This window comes from Anomaloglossus baeobatrachus, chromosome 1, assembly GCF_048569485.1.
Source record: "Anomaloglossus baeobatrachus isolate aAnoBae1 chromosome 1, aAnoBae1.hap1, whole genome shotgun sequence".
Classification (NCBI taxonomy): Eukaryota; Metazoa; Chordata; class Amphibia; order Anura; family Aromobatidae; genus Anomaloglossus; species Anomaloglossus baeobatrachus.
This window is the reverse complement of record NC_134353.1, coordinates 852,703,845-852,722,953: the sequence shown is the minus strand read 5'-3', so window position 1 is coordinate 852,722,953 and position 19,109 is coordinate 852,703,845. Positions and strand designations below refer to the sequence as shown.

General features: G+C 44.2%; 1 protein-coding gene across 3 annotated transcripts in view; it reads left to right on the top strand.

Moving 5' to 3' along the window:
• Positions 1-19,109, top strand: part of ANKRD31 (ankyrin repeat domain 31) — a 408,642-nt gene that overhangs the window by 194,908 nt on the left and 194,625 nt on the right. For all 3 annotated transcript variants that reach the window (XM_075342271.1, XM_075342267.1, XM_075342277.1), the window contains 4 exons: positions 2,255-2,388; positions 3,725-3,780; positions 9,909-10,081; positions 11,235-11,320. In XM_075342271.1, coding sequence (XP_075198386.1) covers positions 2,255-2,388; positions 3,725-3,780; positions 9,909-10,081; positions 11,235-11,320 — 449 coding nt within the window. The remainder of the gene's footprint in view (positions 1-2,254; positions 2,389-3,724; positions 3,781-9,908; positions 10,082-11,234; positions 11,321-19,109) is intronic.

The window sequence follows — 19,109 nt, the reverse complement described above, 5'->3', positions numbered from 1 at the left end:
ATGCTGTTTTCTATATGCAGACAACAGGATCCATCCACGCCTACCAACAGCACCCAATTCTTTACCTTTTTCCACTTTCACTTTCTGCAAGCATTCAACCACATCTACAGGTTCAGCATTTTTCAAACATTTGTCCCATGGTTCAGTCAAACCAACACTATGCGACCACTTGGTTGTCAAAATATCATAGGGAGTCTGTTCCTAACCTGGAATCTCAATGCATTCACTCACAACCACTTTTTTCTTAAAAAGAGGCATATTTTACGCAATATCACACTAACAAAAATAACATCAGAGCCTTCTGCGTAAATCCTGTTCACAGCGCCAAATGTTTTGCTAATATTTTTAGCACTAAGGTTCAGATACGGCTTTAAAGAAGGCAATTAAGTAATTTTATTATAAAGGTTAATATGAAATACAAACTTAAAGGAAAAGTATGATATTGCGTACACTTTTGTATAATCAACATACAAAGGTTAAGTACAGTTAAATACTTACAATCACCAAGGAGTGTTGGACATCATCTGTCTGGAGCTACAGTCAGAGAAGCATGACATAGACAGAGGACTCCTGGACATCACTGCCCGGACGTCTCACGGTGCAGTAAACACGAGCTTCTGTCTGTGCTATACTTCAGCTGATCTTATAGAGGCTTGAACAATATTACAAGCCTTAAAGTTAATGTGTTGTAGTCTTATTGATCCATGCCCTTTGATGGCCAGTCATTGGGCATAGATGAATCAGAGATACACCACACATCAGACAATGGGGTAATAAACCCACAGACATTCAAATCTCCCAAGAATACACATCAGGTATTTGAGCTAGGTAAATGGATATATTGTCTGTCTGTGTATATAGCAAACACATAAAACATCAGATTGTTGAACTAAAGTAAATCAGAGTTTCTATTTCAATGGATAGCAAACACACAAAACCATCAGATATTTGACGTAAGAAAATCATAAGGTTTCTGTTACAATGGTATATTGTCTGTATATTCAAGACAAACACACAGAAATCCTTAAGTATATACAAGATTTTGTAACCATGTACACTTTGTCTGTCTGGTTAATCAATATGTTATAGTATAACATAATGTATAAACTCAAAAATAGCCATTTTTATATTTGCAATACAGTAGGACACCGGGGAACATTGGGGTGGGGATAGGGGGTGACTTTGCAGGGCCTGGGGAGCAGGTTTCTGTCGCATGTGTTATGGCACATACGACAGAAACCATAAGAAAAGTGTGAATGCGGCCGGTGCGCTGCTGTGCTCGCCGGTGTGCGCGGCCATCTTGGATTTTCGGGAGGGGGTTGGGGGTCGTGGGGGGGGCACTTTGGGGACACCGGGTGACCGGAGGGAACCGAGAAAGAGATTTATCTCCCATCTGACATGTTTGATCATGCCAGATGGGAGATAAATCATTTTTTACCGGCGCGGTCATTTACTATAACTTGATGATCGGTATACGGTGTATACCGGTCATCACGTGACTGGGGACCGGAAAAAACGGCCCGAATCATGATCTCCAGGGTCTCAGCTACCCCCGGTAGCTGAAACCCCGGAGATTTTCTGACGCTGGGGGGCGCTATACACTTTTTTCTGCCCGCCGTTTTAAAACGGCAGAAAGGAATAAGTACCCTTTTTTGGTGCCGTTTTAAAACGTAACGCGGTCGTAATGGGGTTAACTTGCTATGTAAACAGGCTGCTCGAGAATGCTCATTCATCAGATGAGATGATCTTTTATGCAACATAAAAAAATCATCATTCTCAGTGGTGCATCATCCTGTGTAAACAGGAGTCACACTGCCGGGATCTGTGGCCACCTATTCTCACTAGGCGATCTAATATAGATCGCTCAGTGCGCATCATTTACTCTGGTCTTTCTGGTCTTCCTGTGTATTCAATCAACCACCGGCGCTGGTTCAGTCACCGCTCTGTGTATGGAATGCAACGGCGGCAACCTCCCCCCACACTGACAGCCAGTCAGTCAGCGTGGGGAACGGTTACAGCCGCCGATCTCCATACACAGAGGGATGATTGAACCTGAGCCGGTGCCGTCCCCATGACTGAGAGCCGAACGCTGCCAGGACGGTTAAAGTTAAATTTCTTCCCGGCAGTGGGGTCTAATGTGAAGGTGTTGGGCAGGATTCAAAAGCTGCAGATTAACTCCATATCTACAAGTTAATAGCATTTTTACACATAAATGATGACTTTATTAACATATTTATCTCTATATCACTAATAGTGAGAATTCAACATGTATTAAAGGTCAAAATGTCAGCTGGAATGAAGCTTCATGTTCACAGACCTGTCCGTCCCTTCTTGAAAAAGTAAAGCCAACTATGGAGGTTTCCAAAATTGCTACTTGTAATAAAGCAGGTAAGAAAACGCAAAGATATGTCATCAACAGAAAATTATCATTTAAAAAAAAAAAACAAAACAAATTTTAATCTTTTCAACTTCAGCAGCTTGTCTCATGAAGACTATCTTTGTCCATATATATTATTTGGATGTATAGACATCATAAAAGGAGTGGTTCAATGCCGTCCTCTTTGCGCCTGAACAGAGAGATTCCCTCTGAGGATGGGTTTCTTACATGGATAGCTGGTCACTTGGATGCTACTGAGACATTTTCTGACCAGAGGCAGATCAAAGCAATTACAGCTGATCACCAACATAGAGATGTCAGTCTTTAGGCCGCTTTACACGCAGCGATATCTTGTTAGTGATGTCGCTGCGTGTAACGGGGCCTTTAGGTTCAGTTGAGAAATCTGACTTCACATTAATAAAGAGTCGTCTTTATGAGACATCCTATGTAACCAAAGTGTCATACACAGCCTTTGATTTGCATGAAAATAAAGGTTTATAGTAAAGGGATGGTGCACTGTCTTCATCCAATGTGACATCAGTGGGGCACACTGCTACCCAGAAAATATCATCTACTCTTAATTAATAGACCACGTGCACAATACCTGCCGGACATGGTTGTCTGAGTAGTTGCGCCTCCTGGCGTGCAGAAGCATCTCTTTACAGGTGCAATAGAGAAACGCAGAAGGTCAAATTAAAATTTGCTGTATCAATACTTCTAACTATGTTAAGAAAATTATAAATATTCCTAATTATAAGAAAAAAAACATGCTTCTAATGTGTAATGGAATAACTCATGATCAGAAACTGAATAGCAATTGGCACTCACATTTATTACACACAGAGAATACTAATAATGCCACCTTGGAGTGACCCTACACTTACCTCTGCTCCATATAATAGCAAAGACAAGTTTCATGCTCCAGCTTTCCTTCAATTTGCTTTGTGAACTTTTGCTTGTCCCAAGTTTGTGCGTCCATGTCCTTGACATTGGCTTGTCTAAAAACTTTCAAGCTTCGTCTGTGACCCTGATGATTCGTTTTTTACTTGACTTCATATACAGATGTAGCAAACTTTAATTTCACATTTTCAATGGCACATGATGCAGTAGGTCAACGTAAACTTTCCTACATCTGTACCTTTAGTTAGTCATTTTTTCAAGTCGCATAAAATGCAATCATGTTGTTTTTTGCCGTCCTAATTCTACACATTTGCTCTATATGGCTATAATCAAATATTATAATTAATTAAGGAAATATGTAAGCAAACCAGTGGAGTAATTATATATTAATTGGTTCTTTCCATCTGATGTCACAAAATATATCTAACTTATACAGTTCTTTTTTAGCCACCCAGGGCAGTACAAATGAGGAACAAAATGTAATAGAAGCTACAGGTCCACAGGTATGTCTTACGTGTTGCTTACAGTAGTAGAAGATAGCATCGGCACACCAAATTAATTAAAGAAAGTTGATCAAATGTCGCAATTTATTCAAGATTATAAGGTATATGTAGAACAAAAAAAGTCCAAAGTTTCGACCCTTTTAGGGTCTTTATCACGGACTTATGTTCTAAATTATTACGTGATAATGTGAAGTCCTCAGAGGAGGTATGCACTAGTGTCTCCAGTATATGCCTTACAAAGAGTTTAATCAAGGCTCTGATGTCTATCAGATTATGACCTGAGTATTCCTTGTATTGGGAAATATTCCCATGTGAAGTAATAAGTCCAGACCGGAAATGAGGAGTCGTTTAATTAATGTCACTAGGCCTAGAACTGCATATTGTAACAAGTAGATGAAAACCATTAAACAAGCCACTGTCATCTGAGAGACTGGCTGGTATAGGGACTATTTGTAATATATCGTGTTGAGCATACAATGAATGTGCCTGATGCAATGGGTATATGCCAGCATTAGTCTAATATGTGGCCCATTAGTTAATTATGTGAAGGTTTAAGTTGTGCTGGTGTATGGATTGGTGCCCAATATGTATAACTGAAGTACGCCTCTCCAGTGGTGATTCAGTGGAAGATATGGGCTCACACACAAATCAGATTTCAAAAATATTTAAAAGCAGGTTATAATGTAACAAAATAGGTAAAAAGCAAGGGGGATAAATACTTTCGCAAAGGCACGGTATCATATCTCCTTTAGCTATAAAGCTATCTAGCACCACAAAAAACGCATGGGTGCATTCAAATTAATCTAGACTCCCAAAAGCCTGGGAATCTGGTATGAATAAGACAATGTTCTCATGATGAGCTTTTGGTGAGTTTTTTGTGTTGTAGAATTTCTACACCTATTATTTATATTAGGTTAGGCCACATGCACACATTGAGCATTTGGTGAGTTTTTTTTACTTCAAAACCAGGAGTGGATAACGAATTGAGAAGTGGTGCCCGTGTTTATATTAGTTTTCCTTTAAAAGGTAAAAAACTCAACAAACACTAACTGTGTGCACGTGGCCTTACTTGTGGATTTTAATTACGTTTTTTTACATACATTTTTATCACATTTTTGACCCTGCGTTTTTTGTCTCTTTTTGGTGTGTCATGTTTTAAATAAAGTTGCTTTGTTTTTGATACTTCCTGGTATTTGGCTTTGATAAAACTGTATTGATAAACTTAGGTGCGGGTTACATGTGTTTTTGATGCGTTTCTGCTGTACAGAAACACCTTAAAATCTCATATTTTTTACCTGCAAATTTTCTGCATTTAATGTCTATGGGGAAAATCTGTTCGTAAAGCTCACAAGAAAAATTGACATGTTGCAGATTTGAAACACACACCGTCGGTCAGCTTATGTTAACATTAAAAAGAAACACAGCATTCTTTAGTTTTCTATAAATCCCATCCACTTTGCTGGAACTGTAAGATGCTACTGCTTTCTTAATGCAGCGAAAATACGCAGTGTGAAAAACTCATCAAAAGCTTATTATGGGAATGTACCCTAAATCAACAATGAGCCTTGTAGTACTGCCCAAACCCTGAACTGTCCCAAAGTATGGAGGAGAACCTTCTATTCCCTCCCCAGCAACCTGACCCTTTTCTAGGTTTTCATAGACTAGACAAGAAACTGTTTGTACCATAAATCCTGATTATGACACCATTTGAATAAAACATGTCTTTCTTTGTCGCTCCATTGGGAGACCCAGACAATTGAAGCGGTTGGTAAGCCACACCGGTCACCCGGTGCTGGTCCCCCTAGGGTGCCGGGATATATATATATAATAGATATATATATCTGTTCGGAAAGGCTGTATACCCTTTTCCTATATACCCTCAGTGGTCACTCTCCTAAGAGACAACAGCATGTCGTCCACAAGGAGCAAAGCTACTAAGGCACAGATTTTTTTCGCGGCCTGTACCTCTTGTGGGGCTATGTTGCCTGCGGGATCCACCTACCCTCACTTTGATCAATGCTCGACTCCTGCCACGCTTGCTCAGTCGGAGCCTAGGGCACTTGTGGGCCCCTCGGCTCATGTAGATCCCCCTGCTCCCCCTGAACAGGCTGCAGGGACAGAGTCACTGTCGTTGGCCTCTTTCGCTGAGAAACTCTCTCAGTCACTTTCTCAATCCATTGCACAGTCTATGGACAAATGGTCATCTAAGCTCCTTGAGGCATTGCAGTCCAGACCGGGCCCTTCACAGGCCCCGGCCCCTGTTAGTTTGTCTCCTCCAGGCCCTTCTCGGTCCGCGCCGCAGCGCGCTCCCAGGATAGCCCCTAGGCCCCAGGCGGAGGACTCCTGCCCGGACCGCAGCCCCAGACCGGCTAAGCGGCCTCGCTGGGACTCTTCCCCGGCCTCCTCACGCTGCTCTGGATCCCAGCTTGAGGACTCTTAGGACGACGAGGCGGACGTGGGAGCTCAGGGCTCTGACCCTGACTTCGCCCTTAACCTTGATACCCCTGAGGGGGACGCCTTAGTAAATGATCTTATCTCGTCCATCAACCAGGTGTTGGATCTCTCACCCCTGCCTCCTCCTGCAGAGGAGTCGGCTTCTCAGCAGGAGAAACACCAATTTCGATTCCCCAAACGTACGCGCAATACGTTTTTTGATCACTCTAACTTCAGGGACGCTGTCCAGAAGCCCAGAGCGGTCCCGGACAAGCGCTTTGCTAAACGGCTCACTGACACGCGTTATCCCTTTCCACCTGAAGTCGTTAAGGGCTGGGCACACTCTCCCAAGGTGGATCCTCCAGTCTCTAGATTGGTTGCTAGGTCCGTTGTGTCTGTTGCAGATGGCTCATCCCTGAAGGATGCCACTGACAGACAGATAGAGCTCTTGGTGAAGTCTATTTATGAGGCCACGAGTGCGTCTTTCGCCCCGGCGTTTCCTGCCTTTCGCCATCGGGGACGAACACCTCCAGTTCTTCGCATTGCCCTTCGGCCTGGCGACAGCCCCACGGGTTTTCACCAAAGTCATGGCATCCGTCGTGGCGGTCCTGCACTCTCAGGGCCACTCGGTGATCCCCTACTTGGACGATCTCCTAGTCACGGCCCCTTCTCGGGTGGCGTGTCAACGAAGTCTTTCCGTCACTCTGGAGACTCTCCAGCAGTTCGGCTGGATCATCAATTTCCCGAAATCCAAGTTGACGCCGACCCAATCACTGACTTACCTCGGGATGGAGTTTCATACCCAGCCAGCGGTAGTCAAGCTACCGCGGGACAAACAGCTTTCTCTGCAAGCGGGGGTGCAATCACTTCTTCGGAGTCAGTCACACCCCTTACGGCGCATCATGCACTTCCTGGGGAAGATGGTTGCAGCTATGGAAGCAGTGCCGTTCGCGCAATTCCATCTACGGCCACTCCAATGAGACATTCTTCGCAAATGGGACAAGAGTTCGGCTTCCCTCGACAAGAACGTCTCTCTTTCCCTTGCAACCAAAACATCACTTCAGTGGTGGCTCCTACCCACATCTCTGTCTCGGGGAAAATCCTTCCTACCTCCAACCTGGGCCGTGGTCACCACGGACGCGAGCCTGTCAGGTTGGGGAGCGGTTTTTCTCCACCACAGGGCTCAGGGAACCTGGAATCCAATAGAATCGTCCCTTCAGATCAATATCCTGGAGATAAGGGCAGTATATCTAGCCCTATTGGCTTTCCATCGGTGGCTGGAGGGCAGGCAGATCCGAATCCAGTCGGACAACGCCACTGCCGTCGCCTACATCAACCACCAAGGCGGCACTCGCAGTCGTCAAGCCTTCCAGGAAGTCCGGCGAATTCTGCAGTGGGTGGAAGTCACAGGCTCCACCATCTCTGCAGTTCACATCCCGGGCGTAGAAAACTGGGAAGCAGATTTTCTCAGTCGTCAGGGCATGGATGCGGGGGAATGGTCTCTTCACCCAGACGTGTTTCGAGAGATATGTCGCCGCTGGGGAACGCCGGACGTCGACCTCATGGCGTCACGACACAACAACAAGGTCCCGGCCTTCATGGCACGGTCTCAGGATCACAGAGCTCTGGCAGCGGACGCTTTGGTCCAGGATTGGTCGCAGTTTCAACTGCCATACGTGTTTCCCCCTCTGGCGATGCTGCCCAGGGTACTACGCAAGATCCGGTCCGAATGCCTTCGCGCCATTCTCGTCGCTCCAGACTGGCCGAGGCGGTCGTGGTATCCGGATCTGTGGCATCTCACGGTGGGTCAACCGTGGGCACTTCCAGACCGCCCAGACTTGCTGTCACAAGGCCCGTTTTTCCATCTGAATTCTGTGGCCCTCAACCTGACTGTGTGGCCATTGAGTCCTGGCTCCTAGCGTCTTCAGGGTTATCTCAGGATGTCATTGCCACCATGAGACAAGCCAGGAAGCCAACGTCCGCCAAGATCTATTACAGGTCTTGGCAAATCTTTTTATCCTGGTGCTCTGATAACGGTTTTCCTCCATGGCCGTTTGCCTTACCCACATTCCTTTCATTCCTACAATCTTGAATGGACAAGGGTTTGTCCCTCGGCTCTCTCAAGGGCCAAGTATCGGCGCTCTCCGTGTTTTTTCAAAAGCGTCTAGCCAGGCTTCCGCAGGTCCGCACGTTCCTGCAGGGGGTTTGCCACATGGTTCCACCTTACAAACGTCCGTTGGAACCTTGGGATCTTAACAGGGTCCTGACGGCTCTGCGGGATGTCTCTCTCTCCCGTCTTTCTCAGAAGGTGGCCTTCCTGGTGGCAGTCACATCACTTCGGAGAGTGTCTGAGCTTGCAGCGCTGTCATGCAAAGCTCCCTTCCTGGTTTTTCACCAGGATAAGGTGGTTCTGCGTCCTGTCCCGGAATTTCTCCCTAAGGTGGTATCCCCTTTTCATCTAAATCAGGATATCTCCTTGCCTTCCTTTTGCCCTAATCCAATTCACCAGTGTGAAAAGGATTTGCACTCTTTGGATCTAGTGAGAGCACTCCGGCTTTACGTGTCTCGCACGGCGCCCCTGCGCCGTTCAGACGCGCTCTTTGTCCTTGTCGCTGGCCTGCGCAAGGGCCCAAGTCAACCTTGGCTCGGTGGATCAAGGAACCGATTCTCGAGGCCTATCGTACTTCTGGGCTTCCGCTCCCTTCAGGGTTGAAAGCCCATTCTACCAGAGCCGTAGGTGCGTCCTGGGCATTGCGGCACCGGGCGACGGCTCAGCAGGTGTGTCAGGCAGCTACGTGGTCTAGTCTGCACACTTTCACGAAGCACTATCAAGTGCATACTTATGCTTCGGAAGACGCCAGTCTAGGTAGGCGAGTCCTCCAGGCGGCGGTTGCCCACCTGTAAGAGGGGGCCGTTTTCGGCTCTTTCTATTGAGGTATTGTTTTACCCACCCAGGGACTGCTCTTGGACGTCCCAATTGTCTGGGTCTCCCAATGGAGCGACAAAGAAAAAGGGAATTTTGTTTACTTACCATAAATTCCTTTTCTTCTAGCTCCTATTGGGAGATCCAGCACCCACCCCTGTGCCCTTCGGGCTGGTTGTTCTTTTGTGTACACATGTTGTTGATGTTGATTTGTTCTTTTGGTTCATGGTTCAGTTCTCCGAACATCCTTCAGATTGAATTTACCCTAGACCAATTTATAAGTTTTCTCCTTCCTGCTTTTGCACCAAAATAACTGAGGAGCCCGTGGTCCACGGGAGGGTGTATAGGCAGAGGGGAGGGGTTACACTTTTTTAAAAGTGTAATACTTTGTGTGGCCTCCAGAGGCAGAAGCTATACACCCAATTGTCTGGGTCTCCCAATAGGAGCTAGAAGAAAAGGAATTTACGGTAAGTAAACAAAATTCCCTTTTTTGTTAGCTGCACTACTACAGGTGGCATATATTTAGGATTTTCTGTACAAATCTGGCAGAGATAAATTATAGCATGTTTCATTGAATGCTGTAGCTGCAATGCTTTTCCCAGACTTCTAAAGGAAAACAGTTTTCTACATATAGAGTATAAAGGGTGGCACATGGACCCCTTTACAGATGCATAGTGCAGATTTTGTATGCCTACATACAGTCGTGGGGTGTACTCTTACAGAATGCTTCAAATATGTTAGAAAATTAAAACCTTAATATTTTGTTTTCCAGGTCCTTGAACTAACTGTTAAAGATTGTGTATTGCTAATGAGCCAAAATAATACCAATTTTGAGATGGACCAACAACACAAGGAGCTAAGCAAATCTCCAAAAAACAAAGAAGCACAAGATCACTTGAGTGTAAATACCAGATGGGATACGTCAAGAAGAGATTTTTTCGAAAGGTACATGTTACAAATCTGTCAACTAAAAGTTGGTTTCCCTAGTCAGACTTGGCACAAACCATTTCGCTTAGCAGGTACCAGGAGCTCCCTGGTTTTCACCCTTTACTTTTACAGAGAGATCTGACCTTTCCCGCATGGATCCCTTGTATTGTATCTGGATATTACCTGCTAATCAGTAAAGTGAGTTTAGAGATAATCGAGCCTGACAGGTATTACAGAACCAGAGACTAGGGCAGAATCCAATCTGTATGCAGTCAGAGGATGTCAGAGTCCGAAGGTTTAATCAATAAAATAGCAGAGGGGGTGCCAATCAAAGAGTCAGATCAGATGGGGCATCCATCAGTTAATCAGGGAAAGGAGCGCATCCAAAAGAGTATGTAATATCCAACACAAGTAACAGGACGTAGAAGATTTAATTAGAGTTCTGGCAGCTGTGATTTGGGTATATGATAGTAAATTAGTTGAACTATGAGAATGAGCTTTATATTTTGAGGTTACATTTTTATGTATGGTACCAAAACTAACTAAATTTATAGTATCTTGATTGGCTAAAGTTTCAAAATTATATTAGAACTTGAGTAAGGCTACATTCAGACTTCAGTTTTTTTCACTTTCGAGAAAACACAACCAAGTTTCATCAATGATTTTTGTCTGGGTTTCTTGAGAGTTTGGTCTGGGTTTCTTGAGAGTTTGGTTTTGGGTTTCTTCAGAGTTTGGTCTGGGGTTTCTTCAGAGTTTGGTCTGGGGTTTCTTCAGAGTTTGGTCTGGGGTTTTTCAGAGTTTGGTCTGGGGTTTCTTCAGAGTTTGGTCTGGGGTTTTTCAGAGTTTGGTCTGGGGTTTTTCAGAGTTTGGTCTGGGGTTTTTCAGAGTTTGGTCTGGGGATTTTTAGAGTTTAGTCTGGGTTTCTTCAGAGTTTGGTCTGGGGATTTTTAGAGTTTAGTCTGGGTTTCTTCAGAGTTTGGTCTGGGGATTTTTAGAGTTTAGTCTGGGTTTCTTCAGAGTTTGGTCTGGGTTTCTTCAGAGTTTGGTTTTGGGTTTTTCAGAGTTTGGTCTTCGATTTCTTCAGAGTTAATCTTGTGCACAATTAGGTCTTTCCTCATATCCGCTATCTAAAAATCTTGACTCATATTATTTTAATTCATGTTTCTTGCAGAACATGCAGAGTCTCTGACAGTGAAAAATTGCTCGAAAGCACCGAATCTACCGAATTATTGCATAGCGGAAGCAAGAACTCAACAGGTGATAGAATTAAAATTATTATTATGTGCTACCCAAAATGGCGCTATTAGGAATTCAACTCAACAAGCAAAAAAAACCCAAAACTTGAGGATCTCTGAATGCAGTGAGTCAAGAAAACCTTACTGCATAGATCCAATAGCTGTCGGATGAATGCCAAAAGCTGTTCCTCATACACACCTATAAACATGCACTCCAAATTTCCAAATTTGACAGAATATTCATATGTTCTTAATTCGAAAGGGGAATAAACCTGTTATGTCAGAAAACTCCATTTGTAGCTTTTCACTCTTGGAAAGGAAGGATTGTGAATGTTTAATTCCACAAAGATTTCTATGACGGTGAGTTCTTTCAGAACAATTTCTAGGAATCTCGACTTTGTGTCCACAATACAGATGCTAAATTGTAATCATATTAGGAATACAAGATGCATGAGATTCTTTCCTCTCTTTTGATATATCACTACATATACAGTGCTGGCCAAAAGTATTGGCACCCCTGCAATTCTGTCAAATACTCAGTTTCTTCTTGAAAATGATTGCAATCACAAATTCTTTGGTATTATTGTCTTCATTTATTTTGCTTGCAATGAAAAAAGAGAATGAAACAAAAATCAAATCATTGATCATTTCACACAAAACTCCAAAATTGGGCCAGACAAAAGTATTGGCACCCTTAGCCTAATACTTGGTTGCACAACCTTTAGCTAAAATAACTGCGAACAACCGCTTCCGGTAACCATCAATAAGTTTCTTACAATACTCTGCAGGAATTTTAGACCATTCTTCTTTGGCAAACTGCTCCAGGTCCCTGAGATTTGAAGGGTGCCTTCTCCAAACTGCCATTTTGAGGTCTGGACTCATTGCTGGCCACTTTAGTAGTCTCCAGTGCTTTCTATTAAACCATTTTCTACTGCTTTTTGAAGTGTGTTTTGGGTCATTGTCCTGCTGGAAGACCTATGACCTCTGAGGAAGACCCAGCTTTCTCACACTGGGATCTACATTATGCTGCAAAATTTGTTGTTAGTATTCAGACTTCATAATGCCATGCACACGGTCAAGCAGTCCAGTGCCAGAGGCAGCAAAGCAACCCCAAAACATGAGTGACCCTCCGCCATGTTTGACTGTGTTCTTTTCTTTGAATGCCTCTTTTTTTTCCTGTAAACTCTATGTTGATGGCTTTTCCCAAAAAGCTCTACTTTTGTCTTATCTGACCAGAGAACATTCTTCCAAAACGTTTTAGGCTTTCTCAGGTAAGTTTTGGCAAACTCCAGCCTGGCTTTTTTATGTCTCGGGGTAAGAAGTGGGGTCTTCCTGGGTATCCTACCATACAGTCCCTTTTCATTCAGATGCCGATGGATAGTATGGGTTGACACTGTTGTACCCTAGGACTGCAGGGCAGCTTGAACGTGTTTGGATGTTAGTCGAGGTTCTTTATCCACCATTCGCACAATCTTGCATTGAAATCTCTCGTCAATTTTTCTTTTCCTTCCACATCTAGGGAGGTTAGCCACAGTGCCATGGGCTTTAAACATCTTGATGACACTGCGCACAGTAGACACAGGAACTTTCAGGTCTTTGCAGATGGACTTGTAGCCTTGAGATTGCTCATGCTTCCTCACAATTTGGATTCTCAAGTCCTCAGACAGTTCTTTGGTCTTCTTTCTTTTCTCCATGCTCAATGTGGTACACACAAGGACACAGGACAGAGGTTGAGTCAACTTTAATCCATGTCAACTGGCTGCAAGTGTGATTTAGTTATTGCCAACACCTGTTAGGTGCCACAGGTAAGTTACAGATGCTGTTAATTACACAAATTAGAGAAGCATCACATGATTTTTCAAACAGTGCCAATACTTTTGTCCACCTCCTTTTTTATGTTTGGTGTGGAATTATATCCAATTTGGCCTTATGACAATTTTTTTCTTTTTTTTTCATTGAAGGCAAATTAAATGAAGATAATAATACCAAAGAATTTGTGATTGCAAACATTTTCAAGAAGAAACTGAGTATTATCTGACAGAATTGCAGGGGTGCCAATACTTTTGGCCAGCACTGTATGGTTTGTAAGGGTGTTTTACTGCAATAACATGAAAAAGCAAGATAAAAAGGAATTTTTGTAGCTAAAATATAAAAATCTTTTATTGTTTACAAGTAGAAAACATAAGAAATATATACAAAGACAGACACCAGTACTTCTGGCGACCAAGAAAGGGCATAGTTAAGATGCAAACATTTAGAAAAGGCCGATACAAGAGGTTCTTTTTGTGGAGGTGGGGTTTGATCTGGCAATCAGGGCTGTGGAGTCTGAGTCGTGGAGTCGGAGTCGGAGCTCATTTTGGTGGAGTCGGAGTCGGTATAAAATGCACCGACTCCGACTCCTAAAATATATAATTCATTGGGGACAGTAGTGCAATGCAGAATGTGCTGAATATTTTACTAAATAATATTTAGTATAATGTATATATTTAAGTGAAACATTTATTGTAGTACAATGTGAACATCAGACATTTAATTATTTTTATGATACAATAATAAAGATATTTGGATAGAACATAAAATATATTTATTGGAATACAACTTTAGAACCCAAAAAACTAATAAATTGTAAATATGTAATACAATAATATATATATACACACACACACACACACACGATATATATGTAATCTGCTGTATATTACATAGTGTATTACATATTTACAATTTATTACAGTTTGGGTTCTAAAGTTGTATTCCAATAAATATATTTTATGTTCTATCCAAATATCTTGATTATTGTATCATAAAAATTATTAAATGTCTGATGTTCACATACACATGTTCATGTACTACAATAAATGTTTCACCTAACTATAAGCAATATATATAGGAGTCGGAGTCGGTGCAAGAGAAATTGAGGAGTCGGAGTCGGAGTTGAAGGTTTGGCTTACCGACTCCACAGCCCTGCTGGCAATCTACCTGCTTAATGTTATTCCTAAAGGGTTAGGGAAGAATTCAACTAAACTGTTACTACACCTTCTAACAGCAACTAGATACATGATTGCGCTCTATTGGAAAAAGTCCAATCTCCCGGCCTATCGGAGCTTACTAACCAGAATTTCTGACATTCGCAGAATGGAATATTTGATGGCATTGCTGAATGCTACAGTTGATCATTTTGAATGTACCTGGGTTCCCTGGGATTATTTTTGGGCCCAATTTAATAATTAGATTTTACTCAGCTTTTGTCCCCCCTTTCTTTATGTCTAGTGGTCTAGTGTGTCTGTCCTCTGTCGTTATTTGTCAATTTCTGGTTTGATACCTTTAAGGTTAACTATTTAACCCCTTCACCCCCGGCCACTAAAACACCCTAATGACCGGGCCATTTTTTGCAATTCTGACCAGTGTCACTTTGACAGGTTATAACTCTGGAACGCTTCAACGGATCCTGGCGATTCTGAGATTGTTTTTTTGTGACATATTGTACTTCATGTCAGTTGTAAATTTAGGCCGAAACTTTTTGCGTTTATTTGTGAAAATTTAGGAAATTGTGCGAAAATTTTGAAAATTTCGCAATTTTCAAACTTTGAAAATTTATGCCCATAAATCTGAGAGATATGTCACACAAAATAGTTACGAAATAACATTTCCCACTTGTCTACTTTACATCAGCGCAATTTTCGAAAGAAGTTTTTTTTTCATTAGGAAGTTAGAAGGGGTCAAAGTTCATCAGCAATTTCTAATTTTTCCAACAAAATATACAAAATAATTTTTTTAGGGACCACATCACATTTGAAGTGACTTTGAGAGGCCGAGGAGACAGAAAATACCCAAAAGTGACCCCATTCTAAAAACTGCACCCCTCACACTGCTCAAAACCACATCCAAGAAGTTTATTAACCCTTTAGGTGCTTCACAGGAGCCAAAGCAATGTGGAAGGAAAAAATGAAAATTTTACTTTTTAACACAAAAATGTTACTTTAGCCATAAAATTTTCATTTTTACAAGGGAGAAAAGAGAAAGTGCACCCTATAATTTATTGTGTATTTTCTCCTGAGTACGCTGATACCCCATATGGGGTAAAAATCAATTGTTTGGGTGCACGACAGAGGTCGAAAGGCAAGGAGCGCCATTTGAATTTTTGAGCGCAAAATTAGCTGCACTCATTAGCGGACGCCATGTCGGGTTTGAAGACCCCCTGAGGGGCCTAAACAATGGAGCTCCCCCACAAGTGACCCCATTTTGGAAACTAGAGCCCTCAAATAATTTTTCTAGATGTTTGGTGAGCACTTTGAACACCTGGGGGCTTCACAGAAGTTTATAACGTTGAGCCGTGAAAAGAAAAACATTTTTTTTACCACAAAACTGTTGCTTCAACTAGGTAGCTTTTTTTTTCACAAGGGTATCGAGAAAAAATGCAACATAAAATGTATTGTCCATTTTCTCCTGAGTACGCAGATACCTCATGTGTGGTGGAAATCAAATGTTTGGGCACACGGCAGAGCTCGAAAGGGAAGGAGCGCCATTTGAATTTTTGAACGCAAAATTAGCTGCACTCATTAGCGGACGCCATGTCAGGTTTGAAGACCCCCTGAGGTGCCTAAACAATGGAGCTCCCCCACAAGTGACCCCATTTTGGAAACTAGAGCCCTCAAATAATTTTTCTAGATGTTTGGTGAGCACTTTGAACACCTGGGGGCTTCACAAAAGTTTATAAAGTTGAGCTGTGAAAAGAATTTTTTTTTTTTTACCACAAAACTGTTGCTTCAACTAAGTAGCTTTTTTTTCCACAAGGGTATCAGGAAAAAATACACCATGAAATTTATAGTGCATTTTTTCCTGAGTACGACAATACCTCATATGTGGTGGAAAGTAATTGTTTGGGCGCATGGCGCGGCTCAGAAGAGAAGGAGCACCATTTGACAGCAAAATTTGTTTGAATCATTAGCGGATACCATGTCACGTTTGGAGACCCCCTGAGGTGCCTAAACAGTGGAGCTCCCCCACAAGTGACCCCATTTTGGAAACTAGACCCCTCAAGGAGTTTATCTAGATGTTTGGTGAGCCCCAAAGGGGCTCCACAGAAGTCGATAATGTTGAGCCATGAATACAATTTTCTTTTGTTTTACCACAGAACTGTTACTTGAACCAGGTAGCTTTTTTTTCACAAGGGTATCAGGAAAAAATGCACCATAAAACGTATTGTGCAATTTCTCCTGAGTACGCAGATACCTCACATGTGGTGGAAAGTAATTGTTGGGCGCATGGCGTGGCTCAGAAGAGAAAGGCACCATTTGACAGCAAAATTGGTTGGAATCATTAGCGGACGCCATGTCACGTTTTTAGACCCCCCCTATGGTGTCTAAACAGTGGAGCTCCCCCACAAATTACCCCATTTTGGAACTAGACTCCTCAAGGAATTTATCTAGATGTTTAGTGAGCCCCTTGTACCCCCAGGGGCTCCACTGAAAGTTGATAACGTTGAACCGTGAAAATTATTTATTTTTTTTTAAATTTTTGCAGCAACAAGGTAGCTTTTTTTTTTCTTTTTACAACGGTATCAGGAAAAAATGCACCATAAAACGTATTGTGCAATTTTTCCCGAGTACGCAGATACCTCATATGTGGTGGAAATCAATTGTTTGGGCGCATGGCGGGGCTCAGAAGACAAGAAACGCCATTTGACTTTTCAAACGCACAGACGCAGTGCACTGATCGGCCGCTGCAGGAGGCACGGTCAGATGAGATACAAAAAGCGCTGGGGATACGGAAAAAAAAAAAAAGTCACGCCAAAAATTGAGCAGGGATGCTCATCCGCGCTCAGCGGGACGCACGGACTGATGCGATACAAAAAGCGTCGGGGATACGGAAAAAAAAAGTATCGCATCAGTCCGTGCATTCCGCCGTGCGCTGATCAGGGATGCACATAACAGATCGGCATCCCTGCTCAATTTTTGGCGTGACTTTTTTTTCCGTATCCCCGATGCTTTTTGTCACGCCAAAAATTGAGCAGGGATGCCGATCCGTTATGTGCATCCCTGATCAGCGCTCGGCGGGACGCACGGACTGATGCGATGCAAAAAGCGTCGGGGATACGGGGAAAAAAAAGTCCCGCCGAAAACTGACCATGGATGCAGATACGTTATCTGCATCCCTGATCAGCGCTCGGCGGGACGCACGGACGCATGAGGTGTAAAAATGGACAGGGGATAGAGGAAAAAAAAAAGTTATACTCACAGTACCCAGAGGATTAGCAGGAGGAACAGCTTTACAGGAGCAGCAGGTAGGAAGTTGGACAGCTCAGCAGAAGACCCAGGAAGAAGGACCCAGCGATGGAGGCAGATGTGATCGGCCGGTGATGACAGGTAAGAGGACGTCGGGGGGACAGCAGAGGGGGGGGGGGCAGCAGAAAGGGGGGTGGACAGCAGAGGGGGGGAGGGACAGCAGAGGGGGAGAGCAGAGGAGGAGGGAGATACCGGAGGAGCTGCAGAATAGAGATCACGGGGGAGGCCGGTAGATCGGGATGGCGGGGGGCAGATCGGGATGTCGGGGGGGCAGATCGGGATGTCGGGGGGGCAGATCGGGATGTCGGGGGGGCAGATCGGGATGTCGGGGGGGCAGATCGCAGGAGGGCACGGGCAGGGGCCATTACGGGAGCGCGCAGGAGCAATCACAAGAGCGCGCAAGGGCTGCAAGGAGAGCGGAGGAGGGAGATACCGGAGGAGCTGCAGAATAGAGATCACGGGGGAGCCCGGCAGATTGGGATGTCGGGGGGCAGATCGGGATGTCGGGGGGCAGATCGGAATGTTGGGGGGGAAGATCGGGATGTCGGGGGGGCAGATCGGGATGTCGGGGGGGACAGATCGGGATGTCGGGGGGGCAGATCGGGATGTCGGGGGGACAGATCGGGATGTCGGGGGGACAGATCGCAGGGGGGCACGGGCAGGGGCCATTACGGGAGCGCGCAGGAGCAATCACAAGAGCGCGCAGGGGCTGCAAGGTGAGCACAATACTCACCGCTCCTGCTCCGTGACGTGACAGCAGCGGCGGCAGCAGCGGTGGCGTGGTACCACTAGTACCAGCCAGTGCTGCACGCTGCAGACATGTTGGGGGAGGGTCCCCAGACCAGCACAGGCCTGGGGAGGGCGGCCACCAGCAAATCAAACCGCCCCACTGCACACTGATTGGAGCGATTGCGCGTCATAGCACGATCGCTTCAATCAGTGCTGCAGGGGCTGGGGGCGGCATGTTTGAGATCCACCTATGATCTGCTGAACCTGCTACAGCACATCATAGCCGGATCTCACAGTATCGCACTATTTCCGGCATTATTTTTACCGAAATCAGTGCGAAAGATGTGGTTGGCGGTTCAGATTTGAACAGCCAATCACATCGATCGTCGATGGGGGGTGGCGATGCCACCCCCCCTGGGGTGAAGCAAAGGTCCCCTGCTGTAAGAAACAGCAGGGGGCATCATTTGAAAGCCGTTGCTATGGCCACGGCAATCAAATGAACTTTAGGCAGTAAAATTACGTCCATGGTCGTTAAGTCACGTTAAAATAGGACGTAATTTTACTGCCCGCGGTCGTGAAGGGGTTAAAAGAAAGATGTGTTAAGGCCCTGTAGTCATTTAACTTCACAAGTCTATAATTCTTGCAATAATATGCAGTTTATTCAGAAGCCGCTAGAGGGTCTCAAGTTTTATGTATAAGCTTCAATGGTTTTTTCTTGCATTAACCCCTTCACGACCATGGACGGAGAGATCCGTCATGGTGCCCTGGGCCTTAACGACCAAGGACGGATCTTTCCGT